The sequence below is a fragment of the Excalfactoria chinensis genome, chromosome 1, assembly GCF_039878825.1.
Source record: "Excalfactoria chinensis isolate bCotChi1 chromosome 1, bCotChi1.hap2, whole genome shotgun sequence".
NCBI lineage: Eukaryota > Metazoa > Chordata > Aves > Galliformes > Phasianidae > Excalfactoria > Excalfactoria chinensis.
Genome location: NC_092825.1, coordinates 162,207,797 through 162,228,185, shown reverse-complemented (window position 1 = coordinate 162,228,185; position 20,389 = coordinate 162,207,797). Strand labels below are relative to the sequence as shown.

General features: G+C 34.8%; 1 protein-coding gene across 7 annotated transcripts in view; it reads left to right on the top strand.

Annotated features, from left to right (window-relative positions):
• Positions 1-20,389, top strand: part of NBEA (neurobeachin) — a 449,426-nt gene that overhangs the window by 212,729 nt on the left and 216,308 nt on the right. For all 7 annotated transcript variants that reach the window (XM_072361559.1, XM_072361556.1, XM_072361557.1 and 4 more), the window contains 2 exons: positions 9,092-9,200; positions 12,545-12,711. In XM_072361559.1, coding sequence (XP_072217660.1) covers positions 9,092-9,200; positions 12,545-12,711 — 276 coding nt within the window. The remainder of the gene's footprint in view (positions 1-9,091; positions 9,201-12,544; positions 12,712-20,389) is intronic.

The window sequence follows — 20,389 nt, the reverse complement described above, 5'->3', positions numbered from 1 at the left end:
GTGATTTACCTAACTTCTGTTTGTGTGTTAAATTATTTGAATGCCTTTCTGTTCTTTGGCTTTATTAGAAATGTTCTGAAATAAAACATTTAAAACTATCTGTAGTAAAACATAACACTTTTTTTTTTTTTTTTTTTTTTTTTTGCGTGTCACTTTAATAAGCGTGTTTTCATTTTAAATCTGGTGCTTCATTAGGTTTGTGTCTCTTTTTTCTCATTTTGTGCAGTGTTTTGCTATGAAGGTCTGAATTATGCACATTTGTAGCACTGAGAATATAAAAAATCTGATAGAGCTTTGTCTATTAGACCTGAACTTTTTCTTTGCATGTTTTCTAAACAAAACACCTCCGAGTTAAATTTTCTTATTTATAAACTAAAGATACTAATTGTTTACATTAGATAGTTATGATAAAAATTGGTTACAATAGAGATTACTATGTTTGTTATTACTAAATTTTACAAAAATAATCTGTTACAACAGTTATGACTTTAGCTAGAACTATTAATATAGCAGTAATGTCTGACTATAGATTTAAGTTAATACTGTCAAGAAAAGAAAATACATATGCAAACACATTTAATTTTAGAGTGTAGACATTTGTAATGTTCTTGAAACGTTTAGAGCCATGATGCTTATGATCTTGCACTTTGAGCTTCTTTTTTATCAGTCTCATGCTATTAATATGAGACGTTGAGAGTATCACACATGCCAAGAATTTCACTGATAGAAGCTTAATTAGTATTCTAGATTTACATTAGAGTATACACACAAGAAGGGATTTAAAATTATGAGCTGGATACATCTGCACTGTTGGCTGTAAAAGAAGACATGGAAAGAGTTTGTTTAACTAGGAATGATGTGGATGGGAGATGGCAACCCGTGTTTAAGTGGGCTGATGATGGACAAGATCAAAAGAAATAGGGTGTAAGGTGACAAGAACAAGATAAAGTAGGAAAAAATACCTTAAGTATGTGAACAATAGCACACAGCCTGAAAACAAGCAGGAGAAATTGAGTCTGTATTCAATTACAAAACTGCATCAGTGAAATGAACTAGATTTGGTGGGATAGCTTACTCTACGTGACAGAAATGCTGTGGTGGACAGATGTGAGATTCTCAGGAAATTCAGTCAGAGAGAGTGTATCCTTCTATGTGAAGTATCGTCTCAAATTTATAGAGCTTTTCAATGGGACACATACCAGTCTGATGAGTAACTTGCAGGAATGGACAAGCAGTGAAGACAGTAAAGGTGATCACATAGGTGCTTTGATGTAATTTCATACTATTAAGTGCAAGGGAACCAAAAAAACCTTTGAGAGATCTGAATCACAAACACTATTTTTCGCAAAGGTCTTTAGCCTTCCAGAGATCTGCAAGGGGTATAAAAAGGTAGACTGCATGCAGTCAAGAAGATTTCTGGAGGATGTTGAATATAACTTTTTCATACAGACTGAATCAACTGAGGGTGACACAAAGTTGGATGTGCTATTAATTGGCAAGCAAGAATTGGTTTGGATGTGGTAATTAACATAAGTTTTACCCATAGTGACTGAAGTAGTGGAATTCAAGATACCAAGAGAAGTGAGGATGTTGAGCAAAATAAAAAAATGAGTGCAGATTTTAATTTGTTCTGGAAACTAATAGGGGGATCCCAAAGGAGGAAGATATGGAGCCTGAAAGTAGTTCCAGAAAGGTGACAAGCCTTTGCGTACAGCATCATACATGTATAAAAACATGTAATTCTAGTACTCATGTATAAGAGTATCTAGAGACAGATTTGTTTAGTCAGGGAATATATAATAGAAATGGATGCAAAAGGAACTTAAACAGGGAGGAAAAGATAGGAACTGGACAGAAAGGAGGTATTTAGAATCATTTCTGGGTCTTGTGTGCAATGATGTCAAGAAGGCCAAGACTCAACTGGAAATGAGATTTGGAGAAAGTATCAAGGATATCAAAAGCTTCTGCTGCTCCATTAGTAGGAAAAAAAAAAAAAAAAAGGTTGAACAAGCAAAATGTAGCCTGTTAGAGTGGATGATTTAGTGACAGATAACGCTGGGATATTCAATGCTTTATTTGCCTCAGCTTTCATCAAACCTCTGTTTTTTTGGAAAGAGTTCAAGGAGGAGAACTGTAGTCAAGGTTTCTTTGTAAGAAATTATTCCATGCAAGTCCAGGTTACCTGATGGAGTATATTGGATGGTAATAAGAGTCTTGCAAGGGTACTTAACTATCATCTCTGAAAGATCAAGGAAACTGATGGAGTTCAATGATGTTTTGAGAAAGGCAACCATACTCAAAATAGTAAAAAAAAAAAAAATTAAAAAAAAAATTAAAAAGGCAGAAAATTATGAGCTTGTCTGCTTCTCTTCTGTCCCTTTGAAAATCATACAGCAAGGCTTTTTTGAAAAACTTCTGACCATATGGATGAAGGTGAATGAGTAGAGTCAACATGGGTTTACCAAAGAAAGCTAAATCGTCTCTCACCAACCTGTTTGTCTTTTATGATGAAACAAGTAGATTTGTAGACAGGGAGGAAAGCAGAAGAAAGCATTTACCTTGACATCAGCAAGGCTTCCATTCTGTTTCCCACAAAACTCATGTATCATAATTAGAATGCTGCAGTCTGGATGGGTGGACAACTACATATGCAGAAAAAATGTCTGTATGATTGGATTCCAAAGGTTGTGGCTTGCTGGTTGTACTTTATGTTGACACCTTTAACAAGTAAAGGATCTCAGGGGTCTATCCTGTCTCAGAGATGGACTATCTGTTATTCTTTTAGATTTAGATTACTCTTCTCAATCTACTTCAATTTCCTTGTCCTTTTATGTTATCACAACATAATATGGTAAGAGATTATTTTGTCCTTTCATTTAAAATTATTTCTTTTATTTTTTTACAGAATACCCTCTTTTTAAATAGCAGTAGTCTGATCATAATACAAATTTGATGAAAGACAAGACTGTATAATTAGAATTATGAGTTTCATTTCCCAAATTTTATATCTCTGTTCTTAATTATGGTTTCTGCCTGTAGCAGTGAAAATACACACTTTTACACATTGATCAACCTGGACATCCAAATATATTTAAAATTCACAGGCAGGCATTTCGTTTTGAACACTGTTGCACTGAGATTTTTCGCTCATTTCCTGGAAAGAGTGGCAGAATCTTTAAAAAGGGTGGAAAGGTGCGTTTTTTTTAAATCAGCATTTCTAAATCTGGAATGGCTGACCGTGAAGACTTAAACTGGATTCTTTCTATATTACCTAAAGTAGGATTGTTGTAAATTCAGAAAACTTTCTTGTGGACATCTTCTATTGCAATTTGGCAGTTCTGATGTTTACCTCGTGGTATATGAGCTCACAGTCATTAGTCATTGTCTGCAATCCTTAAATGTTCAAGCCCAGTGTATATCTATGATGCCACTTGACATATTTGATTTACAGCGTGCAATTGTAAATGGATCTGTAAGAATATCTTGAAGAACTCATTTAGTAGTTAGGTCCGAGTACACATGGAGAAAGGATGGTGTTCATGTTTCTCTATAAATAATGGTCTTGATCACAGGAACATTGAGGTTAGGAAAGGGTACTGAATCATCTAGGAATGCATGATACATTTTATTTGGACATCATGGGTATCACAAAGCTGAAGGCTAATAGAAAGATGTGCAAAGGACTCCAGTCTGACATGCAAAATCCAATGTACGCCAATCCAGCCAGAAAGTAGAGCTGAGATAAAAATATACATATATGTGAAACTAAAATAAATATATATTTATATAAACATATAAATAAAATATACCTGTAATAATATATCTATAAAAATATGTAGATATAAGAACAAATATGCTCAGTCTTTCTCTCTTTTACAAATTAATTCTGTTGTTGTACAGTCCCTCTCACTGTGTCTGTATTTATGCTCCAGCTGAGCTGTGAGATCAAGATCCCTGTTAGATGTGCTTCTTTATAATCCCATGTTCTCTAGTGCAGCTGTTTAGGTATGTTCTGTTTTTCAGTTCTATCTGTATAAGAAAAATCAGATGAAATAGATTCTTTGTAGTCAACTCTAAGTGATACTGAGACTTCTACAGTTTCTGTGGCATTTCTGAAACATTAATAGTTGCCCGCTGAAAAGTTTATCATGGTGCTGGGTTTGTGATACAGACCAGTAGCTGCTTTTGCATGTTGTACTTTCAGAATTTTCTCTTTTAAGTTCTTCATTACTGCCTTCTTGCAAGAACTCAGGCCCCTTTGCCAGACATTACCTTCCAAATTTTATGGGAATTTGCTTTCAAAGTACTTATAACAGTATCACATTTTGTAGAACTTGGAACTGTTTAAGTATGGCCAATTTATAGGTACCAAGTTCAGTGATAGGTTTCATTTCTTATGAATTCCATTAAAAGTAATAATTGTCAAAACAACTGTGTTTGGTGAAAAGCAGAATATTTTCAGGCTGCTTCTTAGAAGAAATCAAGCTGTGGGCATCTGATGAAAGTAAGTCAGAGAAACATCTGTTTCCGTGGACATGTGATTTGGCAGAACTTCAGGAATGAGCAGAGGAAGCAGGACCTTCGTTAAATTATAACAAATGTTCATTTTGTAATCTGTTTTGAAAGTTGCTGCTTGGGAATGATCTGCTTTCTTAGTTTATCTCAGATAAAAGAAACACTGGTAACATAAGCAGAATTGTTTTATCTAGCGGGATAACAGCAAAGAGTCCTTTTTCTCCATGTCAAAGATAATTACTAAGAATAACTGACCACAAGGTATCAAAGTCATCATAAAATAGTTAGTGAAATACAAGTTTTCATCCTTCATTTTTGGAAGGTGTAAAACCAGCTCTGCTTGTCACAAGTTATCCCAATTCACATTTAAATGTTTGCAATGATTTTATTTTTTTTACTGTTTGGGTAGAGTCTTATAGTTGTCTCTTTTCCTAAAAGTCTAAAAAAAACATTGTCCCAGGCTCTGATTATTTACTGAGAGACTTAGAAAGTGCAATTCTACATCCAGCCTTTATAAACCTTGTGTCTGGAACACTGGGACTTCTAATTGTTTACATGTGTTTTTTCACATCTTGCTTTAACCTATAAAAGTACTGAAGTAACCTTACTGAGAGAAAGTTGAGGAAAGCAAGCGACATAGATTTAAAAGAACTTCTTGCCTACTCCTAAACAACATTTGCAAATAACTCATATTCATGAATCAGCACATCCTGAGGCATTCTCTCAATCTGCTCTCTGAGACTTCAGTTTTAAGTGAGGAACAGCGTGCCCTGTACTTTCATTCCAAAAGACATTGCAGCTTCATCATGATTATTTTACAGCACTGGCATATCTAAATTCTAGTCTTTACTTCCATTTTCCATATGTTCAGCTGTAAACTTCACACCTATCTGTATAGAAAACTCATTTTGCCATAGGCATGTACCAGGACTTGAGCCACAAGTGACTTCAAGTCCTTCAATTCTGTTTAAAAACAAATCAATCCCGTTTCCTACTAACAGAGTTTTAACCATGGTTCATGCATTTGTTAACATTAACACATATCGAGCTTATCTTGACAAAAAGAAATCATAACTTAACATTTCATTTCTGCCTTATCCTGTAAGAACTGCAGCTCAAAGAATAAAAGTTTTGCTGCTTATCAGTTCCTGACTGAGATAAGCTCATCTGAAGAAGGACACAGCGACACATTGGGCTTCAATTCTGTCAGGAGTTTGTGGTGCAAATGAATAAATGGTTGCACAAGAGAAAGCCAAAAGCTTTCCTAGACTAATTCTGTTTTGATCAGTCACAGCTGGATAAAAAGTAAAGCAAGTCTGATGATGGCATCGAGTGCACTCTCAGCAAGTTCATACCCAGCAGATCATACCAAGCTGAATGGTGCCATTGACAAATCAGAAGGAAGGGAAGTCATCCAGAGGGACCTGGAAAGACTGGAGAAATGGGCCCCTGTTAACCTAATGAGGTTCAATAAGGCCAAGTGCTGTACTTGGGTTGGGGCAATCCCAGGTACTTACACAAATTGGGGGAAGATCTCCTTGAGAGCAGCCCTGTGAAAAGGGACCTGGTGGTCCTGCTGGATGAGACAAGGCAGGACAAGGGGAAATAGTTTTAAGTTGAAAGAGGGAAGATTTAGGTTGGATGTCAGGGGGAAGTTCTTTACTAGGAGAGTAGTGAGGTCCTGGAACAGGCTGCCCAGGAAGGTCATGGATGCCCCATCCCTGAAGGCATTCAAGGCCAGGCTGGATGTGGCTCTGGGCAGCCTAGTCTGGTGGACCTGCATATGGTGAGGGGGTTGAAGCTAGATGATTATTATGGTCCTTTTCAACCCAGGCCATTCTATGATTCTATGAAGTCTGTGGTGACACTTCTTAGACTGCTCATTAGTCTTGCATGAGGACTAATTGTGTGGAGGTCAGTAAAATCAAAGGGCCAAATTAATTACGGTCTCAACACTAGTCCACTCAAAGTCTTCTGATGGTGGCTAATGCAGGATGGAGATTGCAAACATGAATGATAACAGTGGGTATAAATTCAGTCACAGTAAATGTTCAGTTGTCAGTGATAAGGAGATGTCAATAAAGAATATGTTTAGTTGCTAAAGTAGTGTAAGAGTGGTACTGATCTCAAATTAAAGATTTTCCCTCTTTTGCAAATATATATGCATTTCTGAACCTCAAAGTCATCCTTACTAGGTTTGCTCACTCCTGCACAGTACAATGGCTTGGGAAAGATACAGAGAATAGACTTTCCCCCATAATTGAGTGCTGGATGGAAAACATAGCTGGGCTGTTGTCTGAAATATCAACCAGAATATAATGGATGAGTTTCAGACTTACGCTAACAAGATTGTATAGCAATATTAGTATAAAATATTTACATATTACTATATATAATGTCACAAGATGAAAAACAGAGGACTTACTCTTGAGCATGTGTGACAAAGACTTAGTTCATCTTCTGGAAATATTTGAGGCAGTAAAAGACCAGTCTATCGTTGACTTCTCTTTTTTTATTATTATTTTTTTTATTTTTATTTTTACAAAACACTAGAAAGTAGGGCTAAGAAAAAGGAAAGTACTACTCTACTCTACAATTGCATCAGAAAATGTACTTACAGTGAGATGTGGCAGCATTAATATTAGTTTGTGAATATTGCTGAGAATTTGTCTAGATTACTGCTGCCAGTTTTGAGTGTGCTCTGTCAGAAAAGGCACCTGATCGGGTTGCCCAGGGTCCCATCCAGCATGGCATTTTGCACCTCCAGAGACAGGGCATCCATATATTCTCTTGGCTATCTGTTCCTGAACCTTACCACCCTCTCAGTGAAAAAGATTTCCCCAACATCTAATTTAAATTTCCCCTATTTTAGTTTAAAATTGTTACCCCTTGTCCTACCACTAAGGACCTGTACAAATTTTATTTCCCTCCAGTTTCTAAACTCCCTTTCAGTGCTGGAAAGCCACAATGATGTCTCCCCAGAGCCTTCTCTTCTCAAAGATAAACAAGCCCAACTCACTCAGTCTTTCTTCATAGGAGAGGTGCTCTAGCCCTCATTTCAGAGAATCTTGTTAAACTCACAAATGCTCATTTGGAATCCATACATCTGAATTATTAACATTAATAAAATACCAAAGCATGTCTTCAACAGGGTAGATTTAAAAAATAATTCTAAATTTTAAAGAGGACAATGGAAGCACCTTTAGTTTTTGAGGCTATGCTTTGTCAAAAACATTTTACTTCTGAGAAAAAATAACAAAGAGATATAAAAAAGGCTCATTCAAAAAATAAGTATTCATTAACTCAATCCGAGTTGGTTTGTTCTTATCATTAAACATGCACCCCAACACTTATGTCTTCCCATGACACATATCCATATTAAACATTAGCTCAGAAGACGTATATTTCCCTTCTTCACAGATGTCAGAATACACTGAAGGAGGCAAGAGTAGGATTCAGGTCTCTCATCTTACAGGTGTAACATGCATTTCATTTCTAATAATCCTGATTTATTTATTTGTTTGTTTGTTTTTAATCACATTTAAGTATCAGACATCAGTCTTAGGGTGGGATTGGCTAGTCAATTCATTTTCATCATATAAGAATCTCTAAATTTAAGTATGTTTCCCTGATGCTGCAAAAAGGAAAACCCTAAACCAAGTGCCAATTTAGCTCAAAGAGAAACAGTTCTTCCTGATCCTAAACAGACAGTCTGGTCAGATCTTTGCATCCTGAAAGATACTTCCTCTCTGCTGATTTCAAGAGCAAAGCAATTTTGAATAGTCAGCCACCTTAGGTACATAACATATGGACAAGAAAACAACTGGTTTCATTGTTCCAGTCCAATAAAGTATCAGCATTATTAACAATGTAGTGTTATTTACGTTGCAGCTTTATTACATGTATCATGGTATTTGAAGTTTTCTGTTAGCGTCTTAATTTACGGTCTGTGATTGAAATCCTCAAGCTAATTTTAATCTTTTTGTGTTTTTTTTGTTTTTTTTTCAAGTTCTTTGTTTGTTTGTTTGATTGTTTTTTAAGTATATCATTAAAAAAAACTTTTAAATATTCATTTTTATGTGGGTGTTTAAAATATATATTTTATAATATATATATGTAATATAATCTGATATATACATAATATATATTATATACAATATATAATTGTATATAACATTATATGTATATTATTTTGCAGTTTTATACTTTGACAATTGAATATTCATATTTAATACTACAATGGTGTCAATTAAAGTTTAAGCAGTTATCTGGATTTATTAAATGATGCTGCAATATTGTGACTACTGTGAAAAAAGTACTAGAAGTATACTTCCATAAAGATATACTTTCATCAATAAGAAATAGCAAGCTTTTTCCATGTAACATGATCTCTTTGTGCTCTTGCAAATGCTAAAAAAATCTAATTAAAGTTACACTTGGCAAATAGCAATTTCACAATAGCAGTTCTATGATTTATTTATTTATTTATTTATTTTGCTTTTTAAGCAAATTTGCTCAAATAACTCATCTGAAGTACAACAGATACAATGGTTGATTGTGACTTTTTTTATTGTAGATTATTATGTCATGCAATGAAAGACCATATAGTGCGTGTTGCAAATGAAGCAGAATTTATTTTGAACCGACAAAGAGCTGAAGATGTCCACAAGCATGCTGAGTTTGAGGTAATCCTGAGTGTTGGTGCATTTCTGCTTTTCTGTTTTCACTCAGTTGTCACCTAGACTGTAACCCCATGCAATAAAGATTTTCTTCTTCCAACAAAGAAATTTATATTGAAGGCATTTCAAAACTGGTTTTTAAAAGCTTTGGTAAATGTCAAACACAAGGAACTGGTTTAATTTCTCATCTTCTCACTGAAATTAATGAAAACATTTACAGCTTGAAGAAATCCCTTAATCAGAATGTCTGCTAAAGTGATATGGCCGCCTCTTTAACTTCACAAAGAACTTTCGTTATTTATTGCAAATTGTAATGTAAGCCTCATTACTAATTATTTTTGTTGGATTTTATCAACAGTACAATTAAGTTCAGTATGAAAGAAAAACATATAATGCACATAGGCACTTTACAGACAGTACGAAATATAACTTTTGTTCGAATTAATATTTTAGGATATTTTGGTAGTACATTTTAGGTATCCTTAGAATATCTACCTTCTATTAATTATATATGGAAACATTTTGGTTCCTACTTAAGCTGCTAGCTAGGAGTCATTAACTACTGACATTAAGATTCTGTTTACATTGCCTGTTTTTGTTTTTAAGTATTGGAAGAAATAACATAGCATCTGGATCCTGTAACTCTTTAATGTCTATAACTCTTTCTCCTTTAAGGGAGTCAAGTTTCTTTTTCTTTTTTCATCAAGAAGTATTGTAATTTAAATTAAATTACTTAAAAATGAGGCAAAAATGCCAAAAAGCTATTTCAAAAACATTTGTTTTCAGTTCCATACTTAACTTGTTTTTGATGATTCCTTCAGTATTAATTTAGATCCTATTTTAAAAAGTGAAAAAATACTCAAACACAGGTAAAATTTCACTTTTGACAAGTCTTTATACAATATAATTTTGCATTTTCATGCTGGCTTTACCCAACACTTCAGTACCACTGTTATTTCAAAATCTGCCTTTTTTTTTTTTTTTTTTTTTTTTCTGCATACATTTGTATATTAGCAAATATACATACATAATCGTAATTTCCTTGTATTTTAATTTGCAATTATTAACTCTGTTAGGATAGAGATAGACTTATGTAGTATTGACGATAATAATCAATTTATTTATCTGTCAGAAAATGTCAACAAGCACCTGGTGGCTAGAAATAGAATCCAGTAATCTTAGTTTTGATGAGGTTTTTATCTCATTGAAACAGCTCTCTTAAATGTACACTTTGATGTACTAGTTCTTGTGCTCCTTGACCTAGCTGAAAAGTGTGAGACACAGAGATATCTGTTGTCATTTTGAATACACATAACCTTTACTTCATCCTGTCAGAGCTGACAGCAGACACTCGTCGTATGGGATTGCAACAACTTTATTACCAGGCGTATACTGGATATTTTGGACTTAGATAAAATCACATTTACAATTAAGTGTGTGCTAGAGTGAAGTTTCATATTGCCTCAACAATAAATAACATTTGATATTTATCAGAGCATCAGGCAGTAACCTAAGATGACAATAGAAGATTTAGTTATTTGTTCTTTGAAGAATACATTGAGATATAAGATCTGTCAGAACTCTACACAAAATAAGAATATTCAATTAACTTCCAACTTCTGTTAGCAAATAGGATTTAGAATATTAACTAAATTCTCTGAAGGAATAGCTTTAAGTCAGTCTTATTGTCTGGTAAAGAAACCAATGCATTTTTCATATACAATTTTTTTCATTATTTTTGTCACATGAAAAGCCTCAGCTACATGTTTTAGATGAGTATGACAAAGTCTGAAAGTCATAAAAGAAAATTCAGTGAAATTTACTCGCTGCTAAATACAAACCTCAAATATACTTAAATAAGGTGATGGTTAAAGTCTGAAAAAATATTTTATATATTGTCTTTAATAGCATTAGGTATGAAACTGAACATTTTATTATTTATCCTACCTGAAAGTAGTAAGAAGAAAGAGATTTCTGGTAGTTTTCCCTTGCATAATTGTAAATCTGTCATTTTGTTTTAATAAGCTGTATCAGTATAAGTTCTAGGTTTAAGTACATGTGAATTGCTGCTCTCAGAAAATGCGAATGGCTGTTTTATTTTTGCCCTTTAAACTTTAATTGAATAATTATGGATGAAATCATTTGACCCAGACTGCATTGAGTTATTATCTTGCCTACGTAGCAAGGGAGACCATGGACCAGCATATAAATATTATCCTCCCACTATGGATGTAATCAAGGCAAAGGAAATTCCACCTAGACTGGTTGCTTCACAGTTAAATTCCATTTTGTTAACCTTTGTAATTGTTTAGGAAGAAAAATGAAAATTTAATTTTACTGTCCAATGAGCTGGTGAAATATTAACCTCATTACAAAGGCAGATCATTGTACTAATTGGTGCTTCTCCGTACAAGAAGATAAATTGAAAAATGAATTAACCCTTTATGAATCAGTGTAATGATTGTTCTTTTTCAGATAGATTATTTGAAATAATGGCTATAACACAGTGGAAAGACCACTGTTAAAATCTTAGCAAATGCTAATGAGATTAAATGGTCAATGTGCAGAAACTAGCAGAATAAAGTACAATCTACCACATGTTTTGCTAAACTATAATTGCTTTTTTGAAAGTTAGAAGATGGTGGTCTGTTCAGCTTAAAGTGTTACAGCAGTGAGTATTGTAAACATTCTAAAATGATACACAGTAATTTGTGCATGCAAAAATTGAGGTCTTTTTAAAAGGTATTCATAAAATTAGGCCTTTTGAGAATAATCTAGCTTTTGTAATTTACTGCTAGAAAATGATACTTGCAAATGATTCATTTTAATTACCATGGCTACATTTAGTTCCTTTAGGCCTTTCAAAAGGATCTATAGTAGAAGGAGAAATAAGATTTCATTTAAACATGGATTTGAGAAAGAAAGGGAAAATTTACATCGTTCCTATTATATACAAAGAATTTGAAGTTGAATATTGTGTTATATCTCAAGTTTAAATTATGTTATATACAATATATCTGTATGTTATGCTTTGAGAATTCATGAAAATTCTACAACACCAACTCTTAAGACATAGCCATGATTACATACACACCGAAGAGGGTAGTTAAATGTTTTCCATTGGCTGTATTTTCCATCAATAATATTTCAAATTCTACATGTTCCGAAAGCTTTTCCATAAATGAAATGTAGTAGTAGAATCATTTAAATTAACTGTTTTATCGTGTTCATCTCAAAATTACCTTAATGAGCTCACTGGTTATTGACGTAAAGAGTTTCAGTAAATTATCACTTTCAGGTGATTCCCAAGTAGCCTATCTTTTATCAAGTAGATGTACTTTCATTCCCAGTCACAGTGCGCTCAATATGCCGCTGACAGAAGAGAGGAGGAGAAGATGTGTGACCATCTTATCAGTGCCGCAAAGCACCGGGATCACGTTACAGCCAATCAGCTGAAACAGAAGATACTCAACATACTAACAAATAAGCATGGCGCCTGGGGAGCTGTTTCTCACAGGTAAGCTGCTAACATAAAATGTGTGGGTTTTAAACATTACTTCCAAAGTATAAGAGAAGCTGTCACCATATAACTGGAAAATGAATCTGGTAGGAGTCAGAATTGCTAAAATTTCTTATCTGTAATTAGACATTGCTTCAACTGTTTCTTGAGAAGTCTTTATTGATAAAGATTCACAGATAAATATCCTTGATAGATTGCTAAAATAATAATTTATTATATTTCAAGTGAATTGTATTGAATATTTGTTGATTATGTTTAATGCAGCTTTGCTAGTGGTATATCGGAAGTGTTTGAGGCTCCTTCCAGTATTATAGCCTCTCTAAGTGAAATGCTCTGGATGAGTTAAGAACTGAGATTTTTCCATACAGACATTGAAATAGGAAGCAGAGGACCCATCTAACATTATAGTCAGTGTAAGAATAACAAGCAGAACCAGAACATGAGTTGCTGTGTCGTACTTTTTTCTGTTTATATGTCTTCTGTGCAAGTGATGAAGTGGTAAGATCCACTGGTATATCTTAACTCTCCTACAAGAAAACAGTAGTTGATACCAGCCATGTGCAAAGTCCATATGCTTAACGCAAAACTTATGTGTGTGCTTGACTTTATCAAGTCTGCAGCAGAGCTTAACCAAAGTACAGCTCATTTCTGCAGAAGCCCCTGTAAGTAAACAAATAAAACAGTATGATCCAAAATATATAATTCTAATTCTATGTAAGTGGTAACATAATATTTGAGATTTTAATCAGAGCTACGTCAAGTACTGTTTTAAAAACTCGACTGTATTCAACATAGGGATGAAATAAAACTTCTTCATATCTCATGTCAAAAAACAAAGCCTTGCTTTTCTGATTCTACATCACAAAAATAGCCAGTGGCCAAGGCGCTGACCCTCCTCATGTGGAAGAGTTGGCTCAAATTGTTCCTTTCCTTCCTTCTGAGTAAAGTCTTGAACCTGGATCAGTCTGCAAAGCCACAGGCTGTGAAGTATCTTTCTTGTTTGTTTTTTTTTTTTTATTCAAGCTAATTAAAAAATTATTTTTTCAAAGTGGAACTGGTCAAACAATAGAGACTGAAAAAATTTTGCTTCCAAATATCCGATTTTTTACAGTTTAATTTCCTACTTGAATGCCGCTGTTCTGTTCTGAGTCAAGCAGAGCAGAACAGAAAGTCCCTCCTTAGCTCTGAAAAAGCTTTTCAGTAAAAATCTGGTTGAGATTCAAAAACATTTCCATAAATAAATGTTTTCTTTCAGAAAAAACAAACAAACAAAAATAACAACAGAAACCAACCACATTTGAATGTATTTTGAATACAAACCTGAGTCTTCAACTTATTAGAAAAGATATTGAATAATAAACAGGACATATTACAAATAACATTTAATAACTATCATACATGCTGTTCATTCTTTTTGTCATTGTGTCTTGTTGGTTCTTGCAGTTATACAGTGTAAAAAAATAAAATGCATTTTTTTCATATTAATCATCCTTGTATCTTCCAAATAAACCAGTTTCCTGGATGATGTAGGAGATGTATTTTACTTTTAAGGTGGCAGAAAATGTAGAAGTTTAGTCTGATGGAAATTCTGTAGTGCAACATCACAGACGTTCTGGTGGTAATTACAAAAAAGACATTTAAAAGATTTTGATATGGTTAATTTAAAGCAGCCTGAGTTGATAATGGACACCGGTGTTATCCTTAGTTGAGGCTTAAAATAGTGTATCTGGAGAATAGAATCTGATAAGTTTAATTTTCAGTCCTTTTAATGTCTTTGCATTTTTGAATGATGTTGTGGCTCAAATTTGGTTGCAAGCACTTTGCAAGCTTCAGTCAGCTCTTTGCCATGTCACTGGGCACTCACTTCTGCAGGAGACTCACTTGTTGGGTCACATGCCTCTCCCAGTCCATTTCACTTTCCCTGTGTGCCTGCTTCTCAGTTCCTATTTTGGATATGTTCGGTTCAGCTGTTGGCCTGGTGGTTGGTTTTCAGCTACAGGCTGCTTCTGGCTGATGTTTAACCTGGAGAAGTGATGAAGCTATGACAGTACAAGGGTTCCAATGAGTTTCCTCATTTGCAGGATGCAAATATCCTTGCAGTTAAGGTCCTACCATAGCAACTGTGTGATCTGACACGCAAGAGCAGGTCCAGGAGGGGCATCCATGGAAATAGATAACCAGTTCCACTTGATAAACTCTTGCAAGTGCAGTGTCTTTAAATTCCTTTAACAAAGATGTTCATAAGATCTGATTCTGTGAAATATTATGCTGTAGAACTTTTTTTCCTTGTGTTGGCATTTCAACACAGTGAATATATAAGTCCTTCAGCTTTTGTGTTTGCTGGTACTCTTTCTGCAGTTAGCAACAACCACCATTTACTGTGTTTGATTTTAAGTGCCACAAAGTTTTGTGTTTTGTTTTGTTTTTTATTAAGAGAAAGCAAAAATTAACCTAACTCCTGGCAGCACTGTGATTATTGAGAGGAAAATCAAGGGGTTTGGTGAATTCAATTCTATTCTATAAACTCTTTTCAAAATGTTCAAAGAAACAAGAAGGTAGTTGTGTTTAAAATAGCATAAAATCATAGGTGACATGCATTTCAATTACCTTCTTAATTAGCTTCTCATTTACAAAGGAAAAATTAATTTTATGCAAATACATCCCTACTTGAATTTATTTCAAAGATGGTAACACTGCGTGAGCTGTCCCAGTATATGTATTGACCAATCATTATGACTGCAGACAGTCTAAGAGACTATTTACTCTTTCATCTACTTATTTCTAGACTGGTAAATAATATTATTTACTAAAAAAAAAAAAATGTTCTATCTCAGTGTCACTATCTTCATAAATATTTTCTATTCAGTTCTTAAAGCAAAAAACAAAGCTCTTTTCCCTCATTTCTTGCAAGTGTGAGCATCAACTCTCTTAGAACAAAAGGAAATTATTAAAGCATCTTGTTTTCTCCTTCATATCTTAGAAAAGAGTAATAGTATTCAAAACAAATCTATTTGATTTGCTACAAACCTTGTTTGCCTTTGAGCCAACCTAATTCTGACTTTCTCATTTTGGCAGTTTAGCAGATTTAGATATGTTCTGTTTAGTTAGCTTAGCTTACCCAAAACATGTAGTTTTTCCTTTTCTTAACTGAAACATCATTCCCAAATTCAAATTCTGCAGGTTTTTGTTTTGTTTTGTTTTGTTTTCCAGTGAGATTCGAGAAACTGAAGGGCTGGGTATTTTTTTGAAGCATGGCCACTTACTCACAGTGAATACTCAACATCCTATTTCCTTCAGCTCAGGAAGAATCACACAGGGTGTTTCATAGATTACTGTTCAAAGCCTCTGTAAGCCAGCACTTACCCTACCTTTTTCAGGGTTATCATTTTCATGTCACAACATATGCTTCTTTCTGCCTTCTCAGTCAGCTTCATATGGTGCTCCTCTTTCTTCCCATCTGCTTCTCTCCCCACGGACATCTTTGTTTATATATACATATTCATATACATATATAATTATATATATAATACATATAATAAAATATACATATCACACATGCACACACACACACACACATATATATATGCTTGTTTGGAGGGTTCTCTTATTTCAGCTTCTTGAATTCAATCAGACACAACTATATATGTAGTTATAGTTTGTATAAATATAAGGCAGTCTAGGGCAATAACGAGTTCTGAATTCAACGTTTTGTTCAAAATCTAAATAGCAAATACCTTTGTATTGATATTTTCACCCTATCAGTTCTGATATACACAGGAGAATTATTATGATGAGAAAAATGACATTTACAAATGAGACTTGGTTGTCTTGCTTTCATTGTTTTGATGAAGGAGGACCCACCTACATTAAAGCAGTTTTACCAAATAACAAGTATATAAGGGCTTTTTCTGTTCAAATCCATCTTTGGTTAAACGAGACATCCATAACAAATTAATCATTCATGGTGGAGGGCAGAGCTGTCAAACTCATTCTGTGGTGAAGACCAAATTCGTCTGGGCAGACAGTCTGGAAATACAAAGTTTCTTGCCAGACAGCTAGTTCTGCCTCTCAGGGTGGTGTGTGCTTCTGCAGAGCTTGGGTTCTGCTGGGGAAGGGGGAGAGAGCTCAAAGAGAACTCCCCCTTTCTGAGCCTGTAGGGGTTGGCAGTTAGTATGGTGATTCTGGGAAGACCCTGCTTCCAAACCAAATGTTTCCAGTTTACCGTAAGATGGATGAGAACACAGGAATTCAGTAAAAACGAATTTCCCTTGCAGCCAGCCCTTCTCTGAGTCCATCACCATACTGGTTGCTGCCCTAGGAAGTTAAGAGCACAAAGATCCTATCCAGTCCAACACTGCAAATCAGCTTAATCTGTTTTAGCTATTCATTCATTTCTGGCTCATTTTAACTGCTAGACATAAATTCCGAAGGAAGCTTTAGGAAAATAGAAAAGATATAGGACCAGCTCCAGTCTACTAGATCCAGCAATGTATTTGACATGCCTGTTGTTTGAGGGTTTGAGGGTCTGTTAAAGTTCTGCATTTTTCCACATATTCTGTACAAAGAAGTGAAGTTGTTTCTGAAACTGGTATTTTTATATTCAAAATAGATGCCTCCAGACTGATCTTTTGGAATCTGCATTTTAGCTCACTTAGTAGCTATTTTGATTGCATTTTCTAAATACTGGGTTTTAAGACAATTTCGTGATGATAAAACATTAAAAGATGCTTTTCTGTCTTCTGTTGTTTTTACTTAACTGCCCTACCGAGATAAATGTCGTATCTTCAGTTTTCACATAATAAGCCTGGTATTAATCACCCTTCTCAGGAAGGATTTAAACAAATATGTGAGAGGCTATTTTTCTAATGTGATCACTCTTTTTTAGGATTTTACTGTTTGGATCCTTCTTGGGGTACTAAGTTGTCTTTGTAAGGATTTATGAGTGCATACAGTAGTTCTGAGTTGATGGAGTGTTCAGCTGAGTTACCGTCTGTAGGTTAAGAGTTAGTAGACGGGGGGTTTAGGTAGGTGTGTGTGTAGGTTCTCTCAGTTGCATCGGGTTTTGCATAGCAGGAGTACGCATCTGCACGGGATTTACGATGGTATATAAGGAGTGTGACACAGCAATAAACTGAGAGAAGACTTCATGGCATCCATGTTTATGTCTCTCTTCCCAGGATGCTTGAGGTCCCAGGATAAGTTGGGTTAATTGGCAGTTACGTCAGATCCTCTTCTTATCTTACTTCCTATGCTTTCAACTTTCTGCTGCTCTGCACCTGCTGTATTACATCCAATACCAGTTGCGAACCAACTATGGTGGAAGGCAGAGAATTTGTGTTGACTATGTCATATCAGTAGCACAACAGAGAAATTTTCTTCCTAGGAACAGTATGTTAGATGTAGATGTATTTGCAGCAAAGCAATACTTGCTAAGACAGAAGCACTGCATAGCCAGAGAAGGGCCCAGTGAGTGAGTGTGCATTTGCTTAAGTGAGATTTGCCCATTTCTGTATCTGTACAAGGTTACTCTGTTTGTTTTAGCTGTTGTGCTTTTCACTATGGGCTTTCTCCCACAGCTGGAAGAAACCTCTTGGGATTGCCAAGATACCTAGGGGAGATTTGTTCATGTATAGGGGAAGACTAATTTGTCTCAAGGAAGAGCGTATATATATTTGACATTCAAGAAGGAGGACATTTTCTCACATTATTACTTATGCAATAAGAGAACCATTTTCTTACTTCTTTATTCTCTTCTTTTTTCCACTTCTACTTAAAGAGTCTTCTGTTTCTGCCTGTAATTTTTATTATTTATTTATTTATTTCCGCTTTTGCTTTATGGCAAACACAAAGAGGAAGGTTTTGGTTGTGATCTTTTTCTCTTGGCTTAATAAACAACAAATCTTTAGAATTCAGCAATCAGAATAAAAATCCAAATGACATAGTGTAAACTATCCGTATATTTTACTGTAGCAGCAACAAGACAATTTTAATGTGTACATATGCTAGGAGGAAGACCAACCTCAACACTCAGAGATCTTCTGCTCCTCATTAATTCTAACCACAGAGCTAGCGCATGCTACACATGCAGCAGTTCATCTTCCAGTAGGAAGTCATAAGAACAGATTCAGACCAGTGGTTCATTAGCCTGGTAAACTACCTTCAACTGTAAGGGAACACTTAAGAAAGAATAGGTCAAGTAGACACGATAGGTGCATCTAATACTCCTGCAGATTCCTTGCTTTTTTCAGCTCAGGATTTCCTGATGAATCTAACTTTCAGTCTGTCAGTTTTTAAGTTTCCTTCTATCAATAGGACTTCAAAGTCCAGCTGCCTTTCCTCATCTTTTCCTCCTAGTTCCTGCAAAGGAAGCAGCCCCTGGAGCGGGTCTCAGCAAACTCAAAAGCAGGTGCTGGTATTGCATAATGTTTCTAGCATCTGTGCACCTTCTTTTTCTGCCTCAAGTTTAGGCAGAGGCAGAAACAGTAGAAATGATGAGGGAAGGATTTCTCATTTGGCAGGTAACAATTCCCTCACATGATTCTCATGTTTTCTCCAATGCCAGTCTAGTGCAGTATAGCAATGCATATCCATCTTCTCCATAGAGAGGATGGAAAGCAAAGAATAAAAAGGAACAAAGGCTTAGAAGATTCTGGAAAAGTAAGTTTTATGTTTCTAAGAAGTCTTGAAAAAAGAAAGGAAAAGAGAAGAAAGGAGGAGGGGAGTAAAAGAGGATGGAAGGGAAGGAAAAGGAAAAGGAAAGGAAGAGGAAAGAGAAAAGGAAAAGGAAGGGAAGGAAAGGAAAAGGAAAAGGGAAAGGAAAAGGAAAAGGAAAATAAAGATTATTTGATTCATTATTTGGTGACCTACACTGGGTGATAAACATCCTAATTTTAAGTTTCAGTAAGCTGCTGTAGTACCATTACATACTGGGATTCTTTTACATGTTTCTCTTCAGGTAAATTACACAACATAAACGCTAAACTGTACTTTAATTTTGCTTTTTCTAAGAGAAGAATCTATAGTGTTTTGAAAGATTTAAACACTTTTGTTGGAGTTAGAAACTTGAAGTTCAACTGGAAGAAAAAAAACTAGTGGAGTGATTTTGATTCCTCTCCTCTCAAAACCTTAACATTTCTTGTACTTTTTTATTTGAAATGTATTTATGTCCAACCATATGTTTGTCAAACACTTAGAGAGATTCAGGTTAGTAGCTGGAAAGGAACTCAAGATTAAATCAATGTCAGACTCTGAGGCAACCATAATTTGGAACATCTCTATCACATGTTTCTTATCCTTTTCACTTTGAGCAGGGGAAAGAAAGTGTAATTCTGCAGGCACCTTAGGAAACCTGTTATTTGTCTCCGTTAGCTTTACAGTTGAACTTACATATAGGATAATTCTGTGTGCCACAAATTAAATGAATTATTATGAAAAAAACTTGAGGTGGTCAGAACATATCTAAAACCCCTTAATGAACAAAATTCCCTCCCATTCTATCATAAAAATGTGTTCAAAACATGCTCTTTTTATGAGTTTCTCGTATCCTCAGTTATTTAAGAAAATTAAGTTCAAATATTTCTCATGTCCATACTCTTTCAGAGGTGGTGGTACAGATTTTTTGCTATATCATCTCTCTCAGCATTCAGTACTTTTTTTTTCCCCTTTAACATAGCCC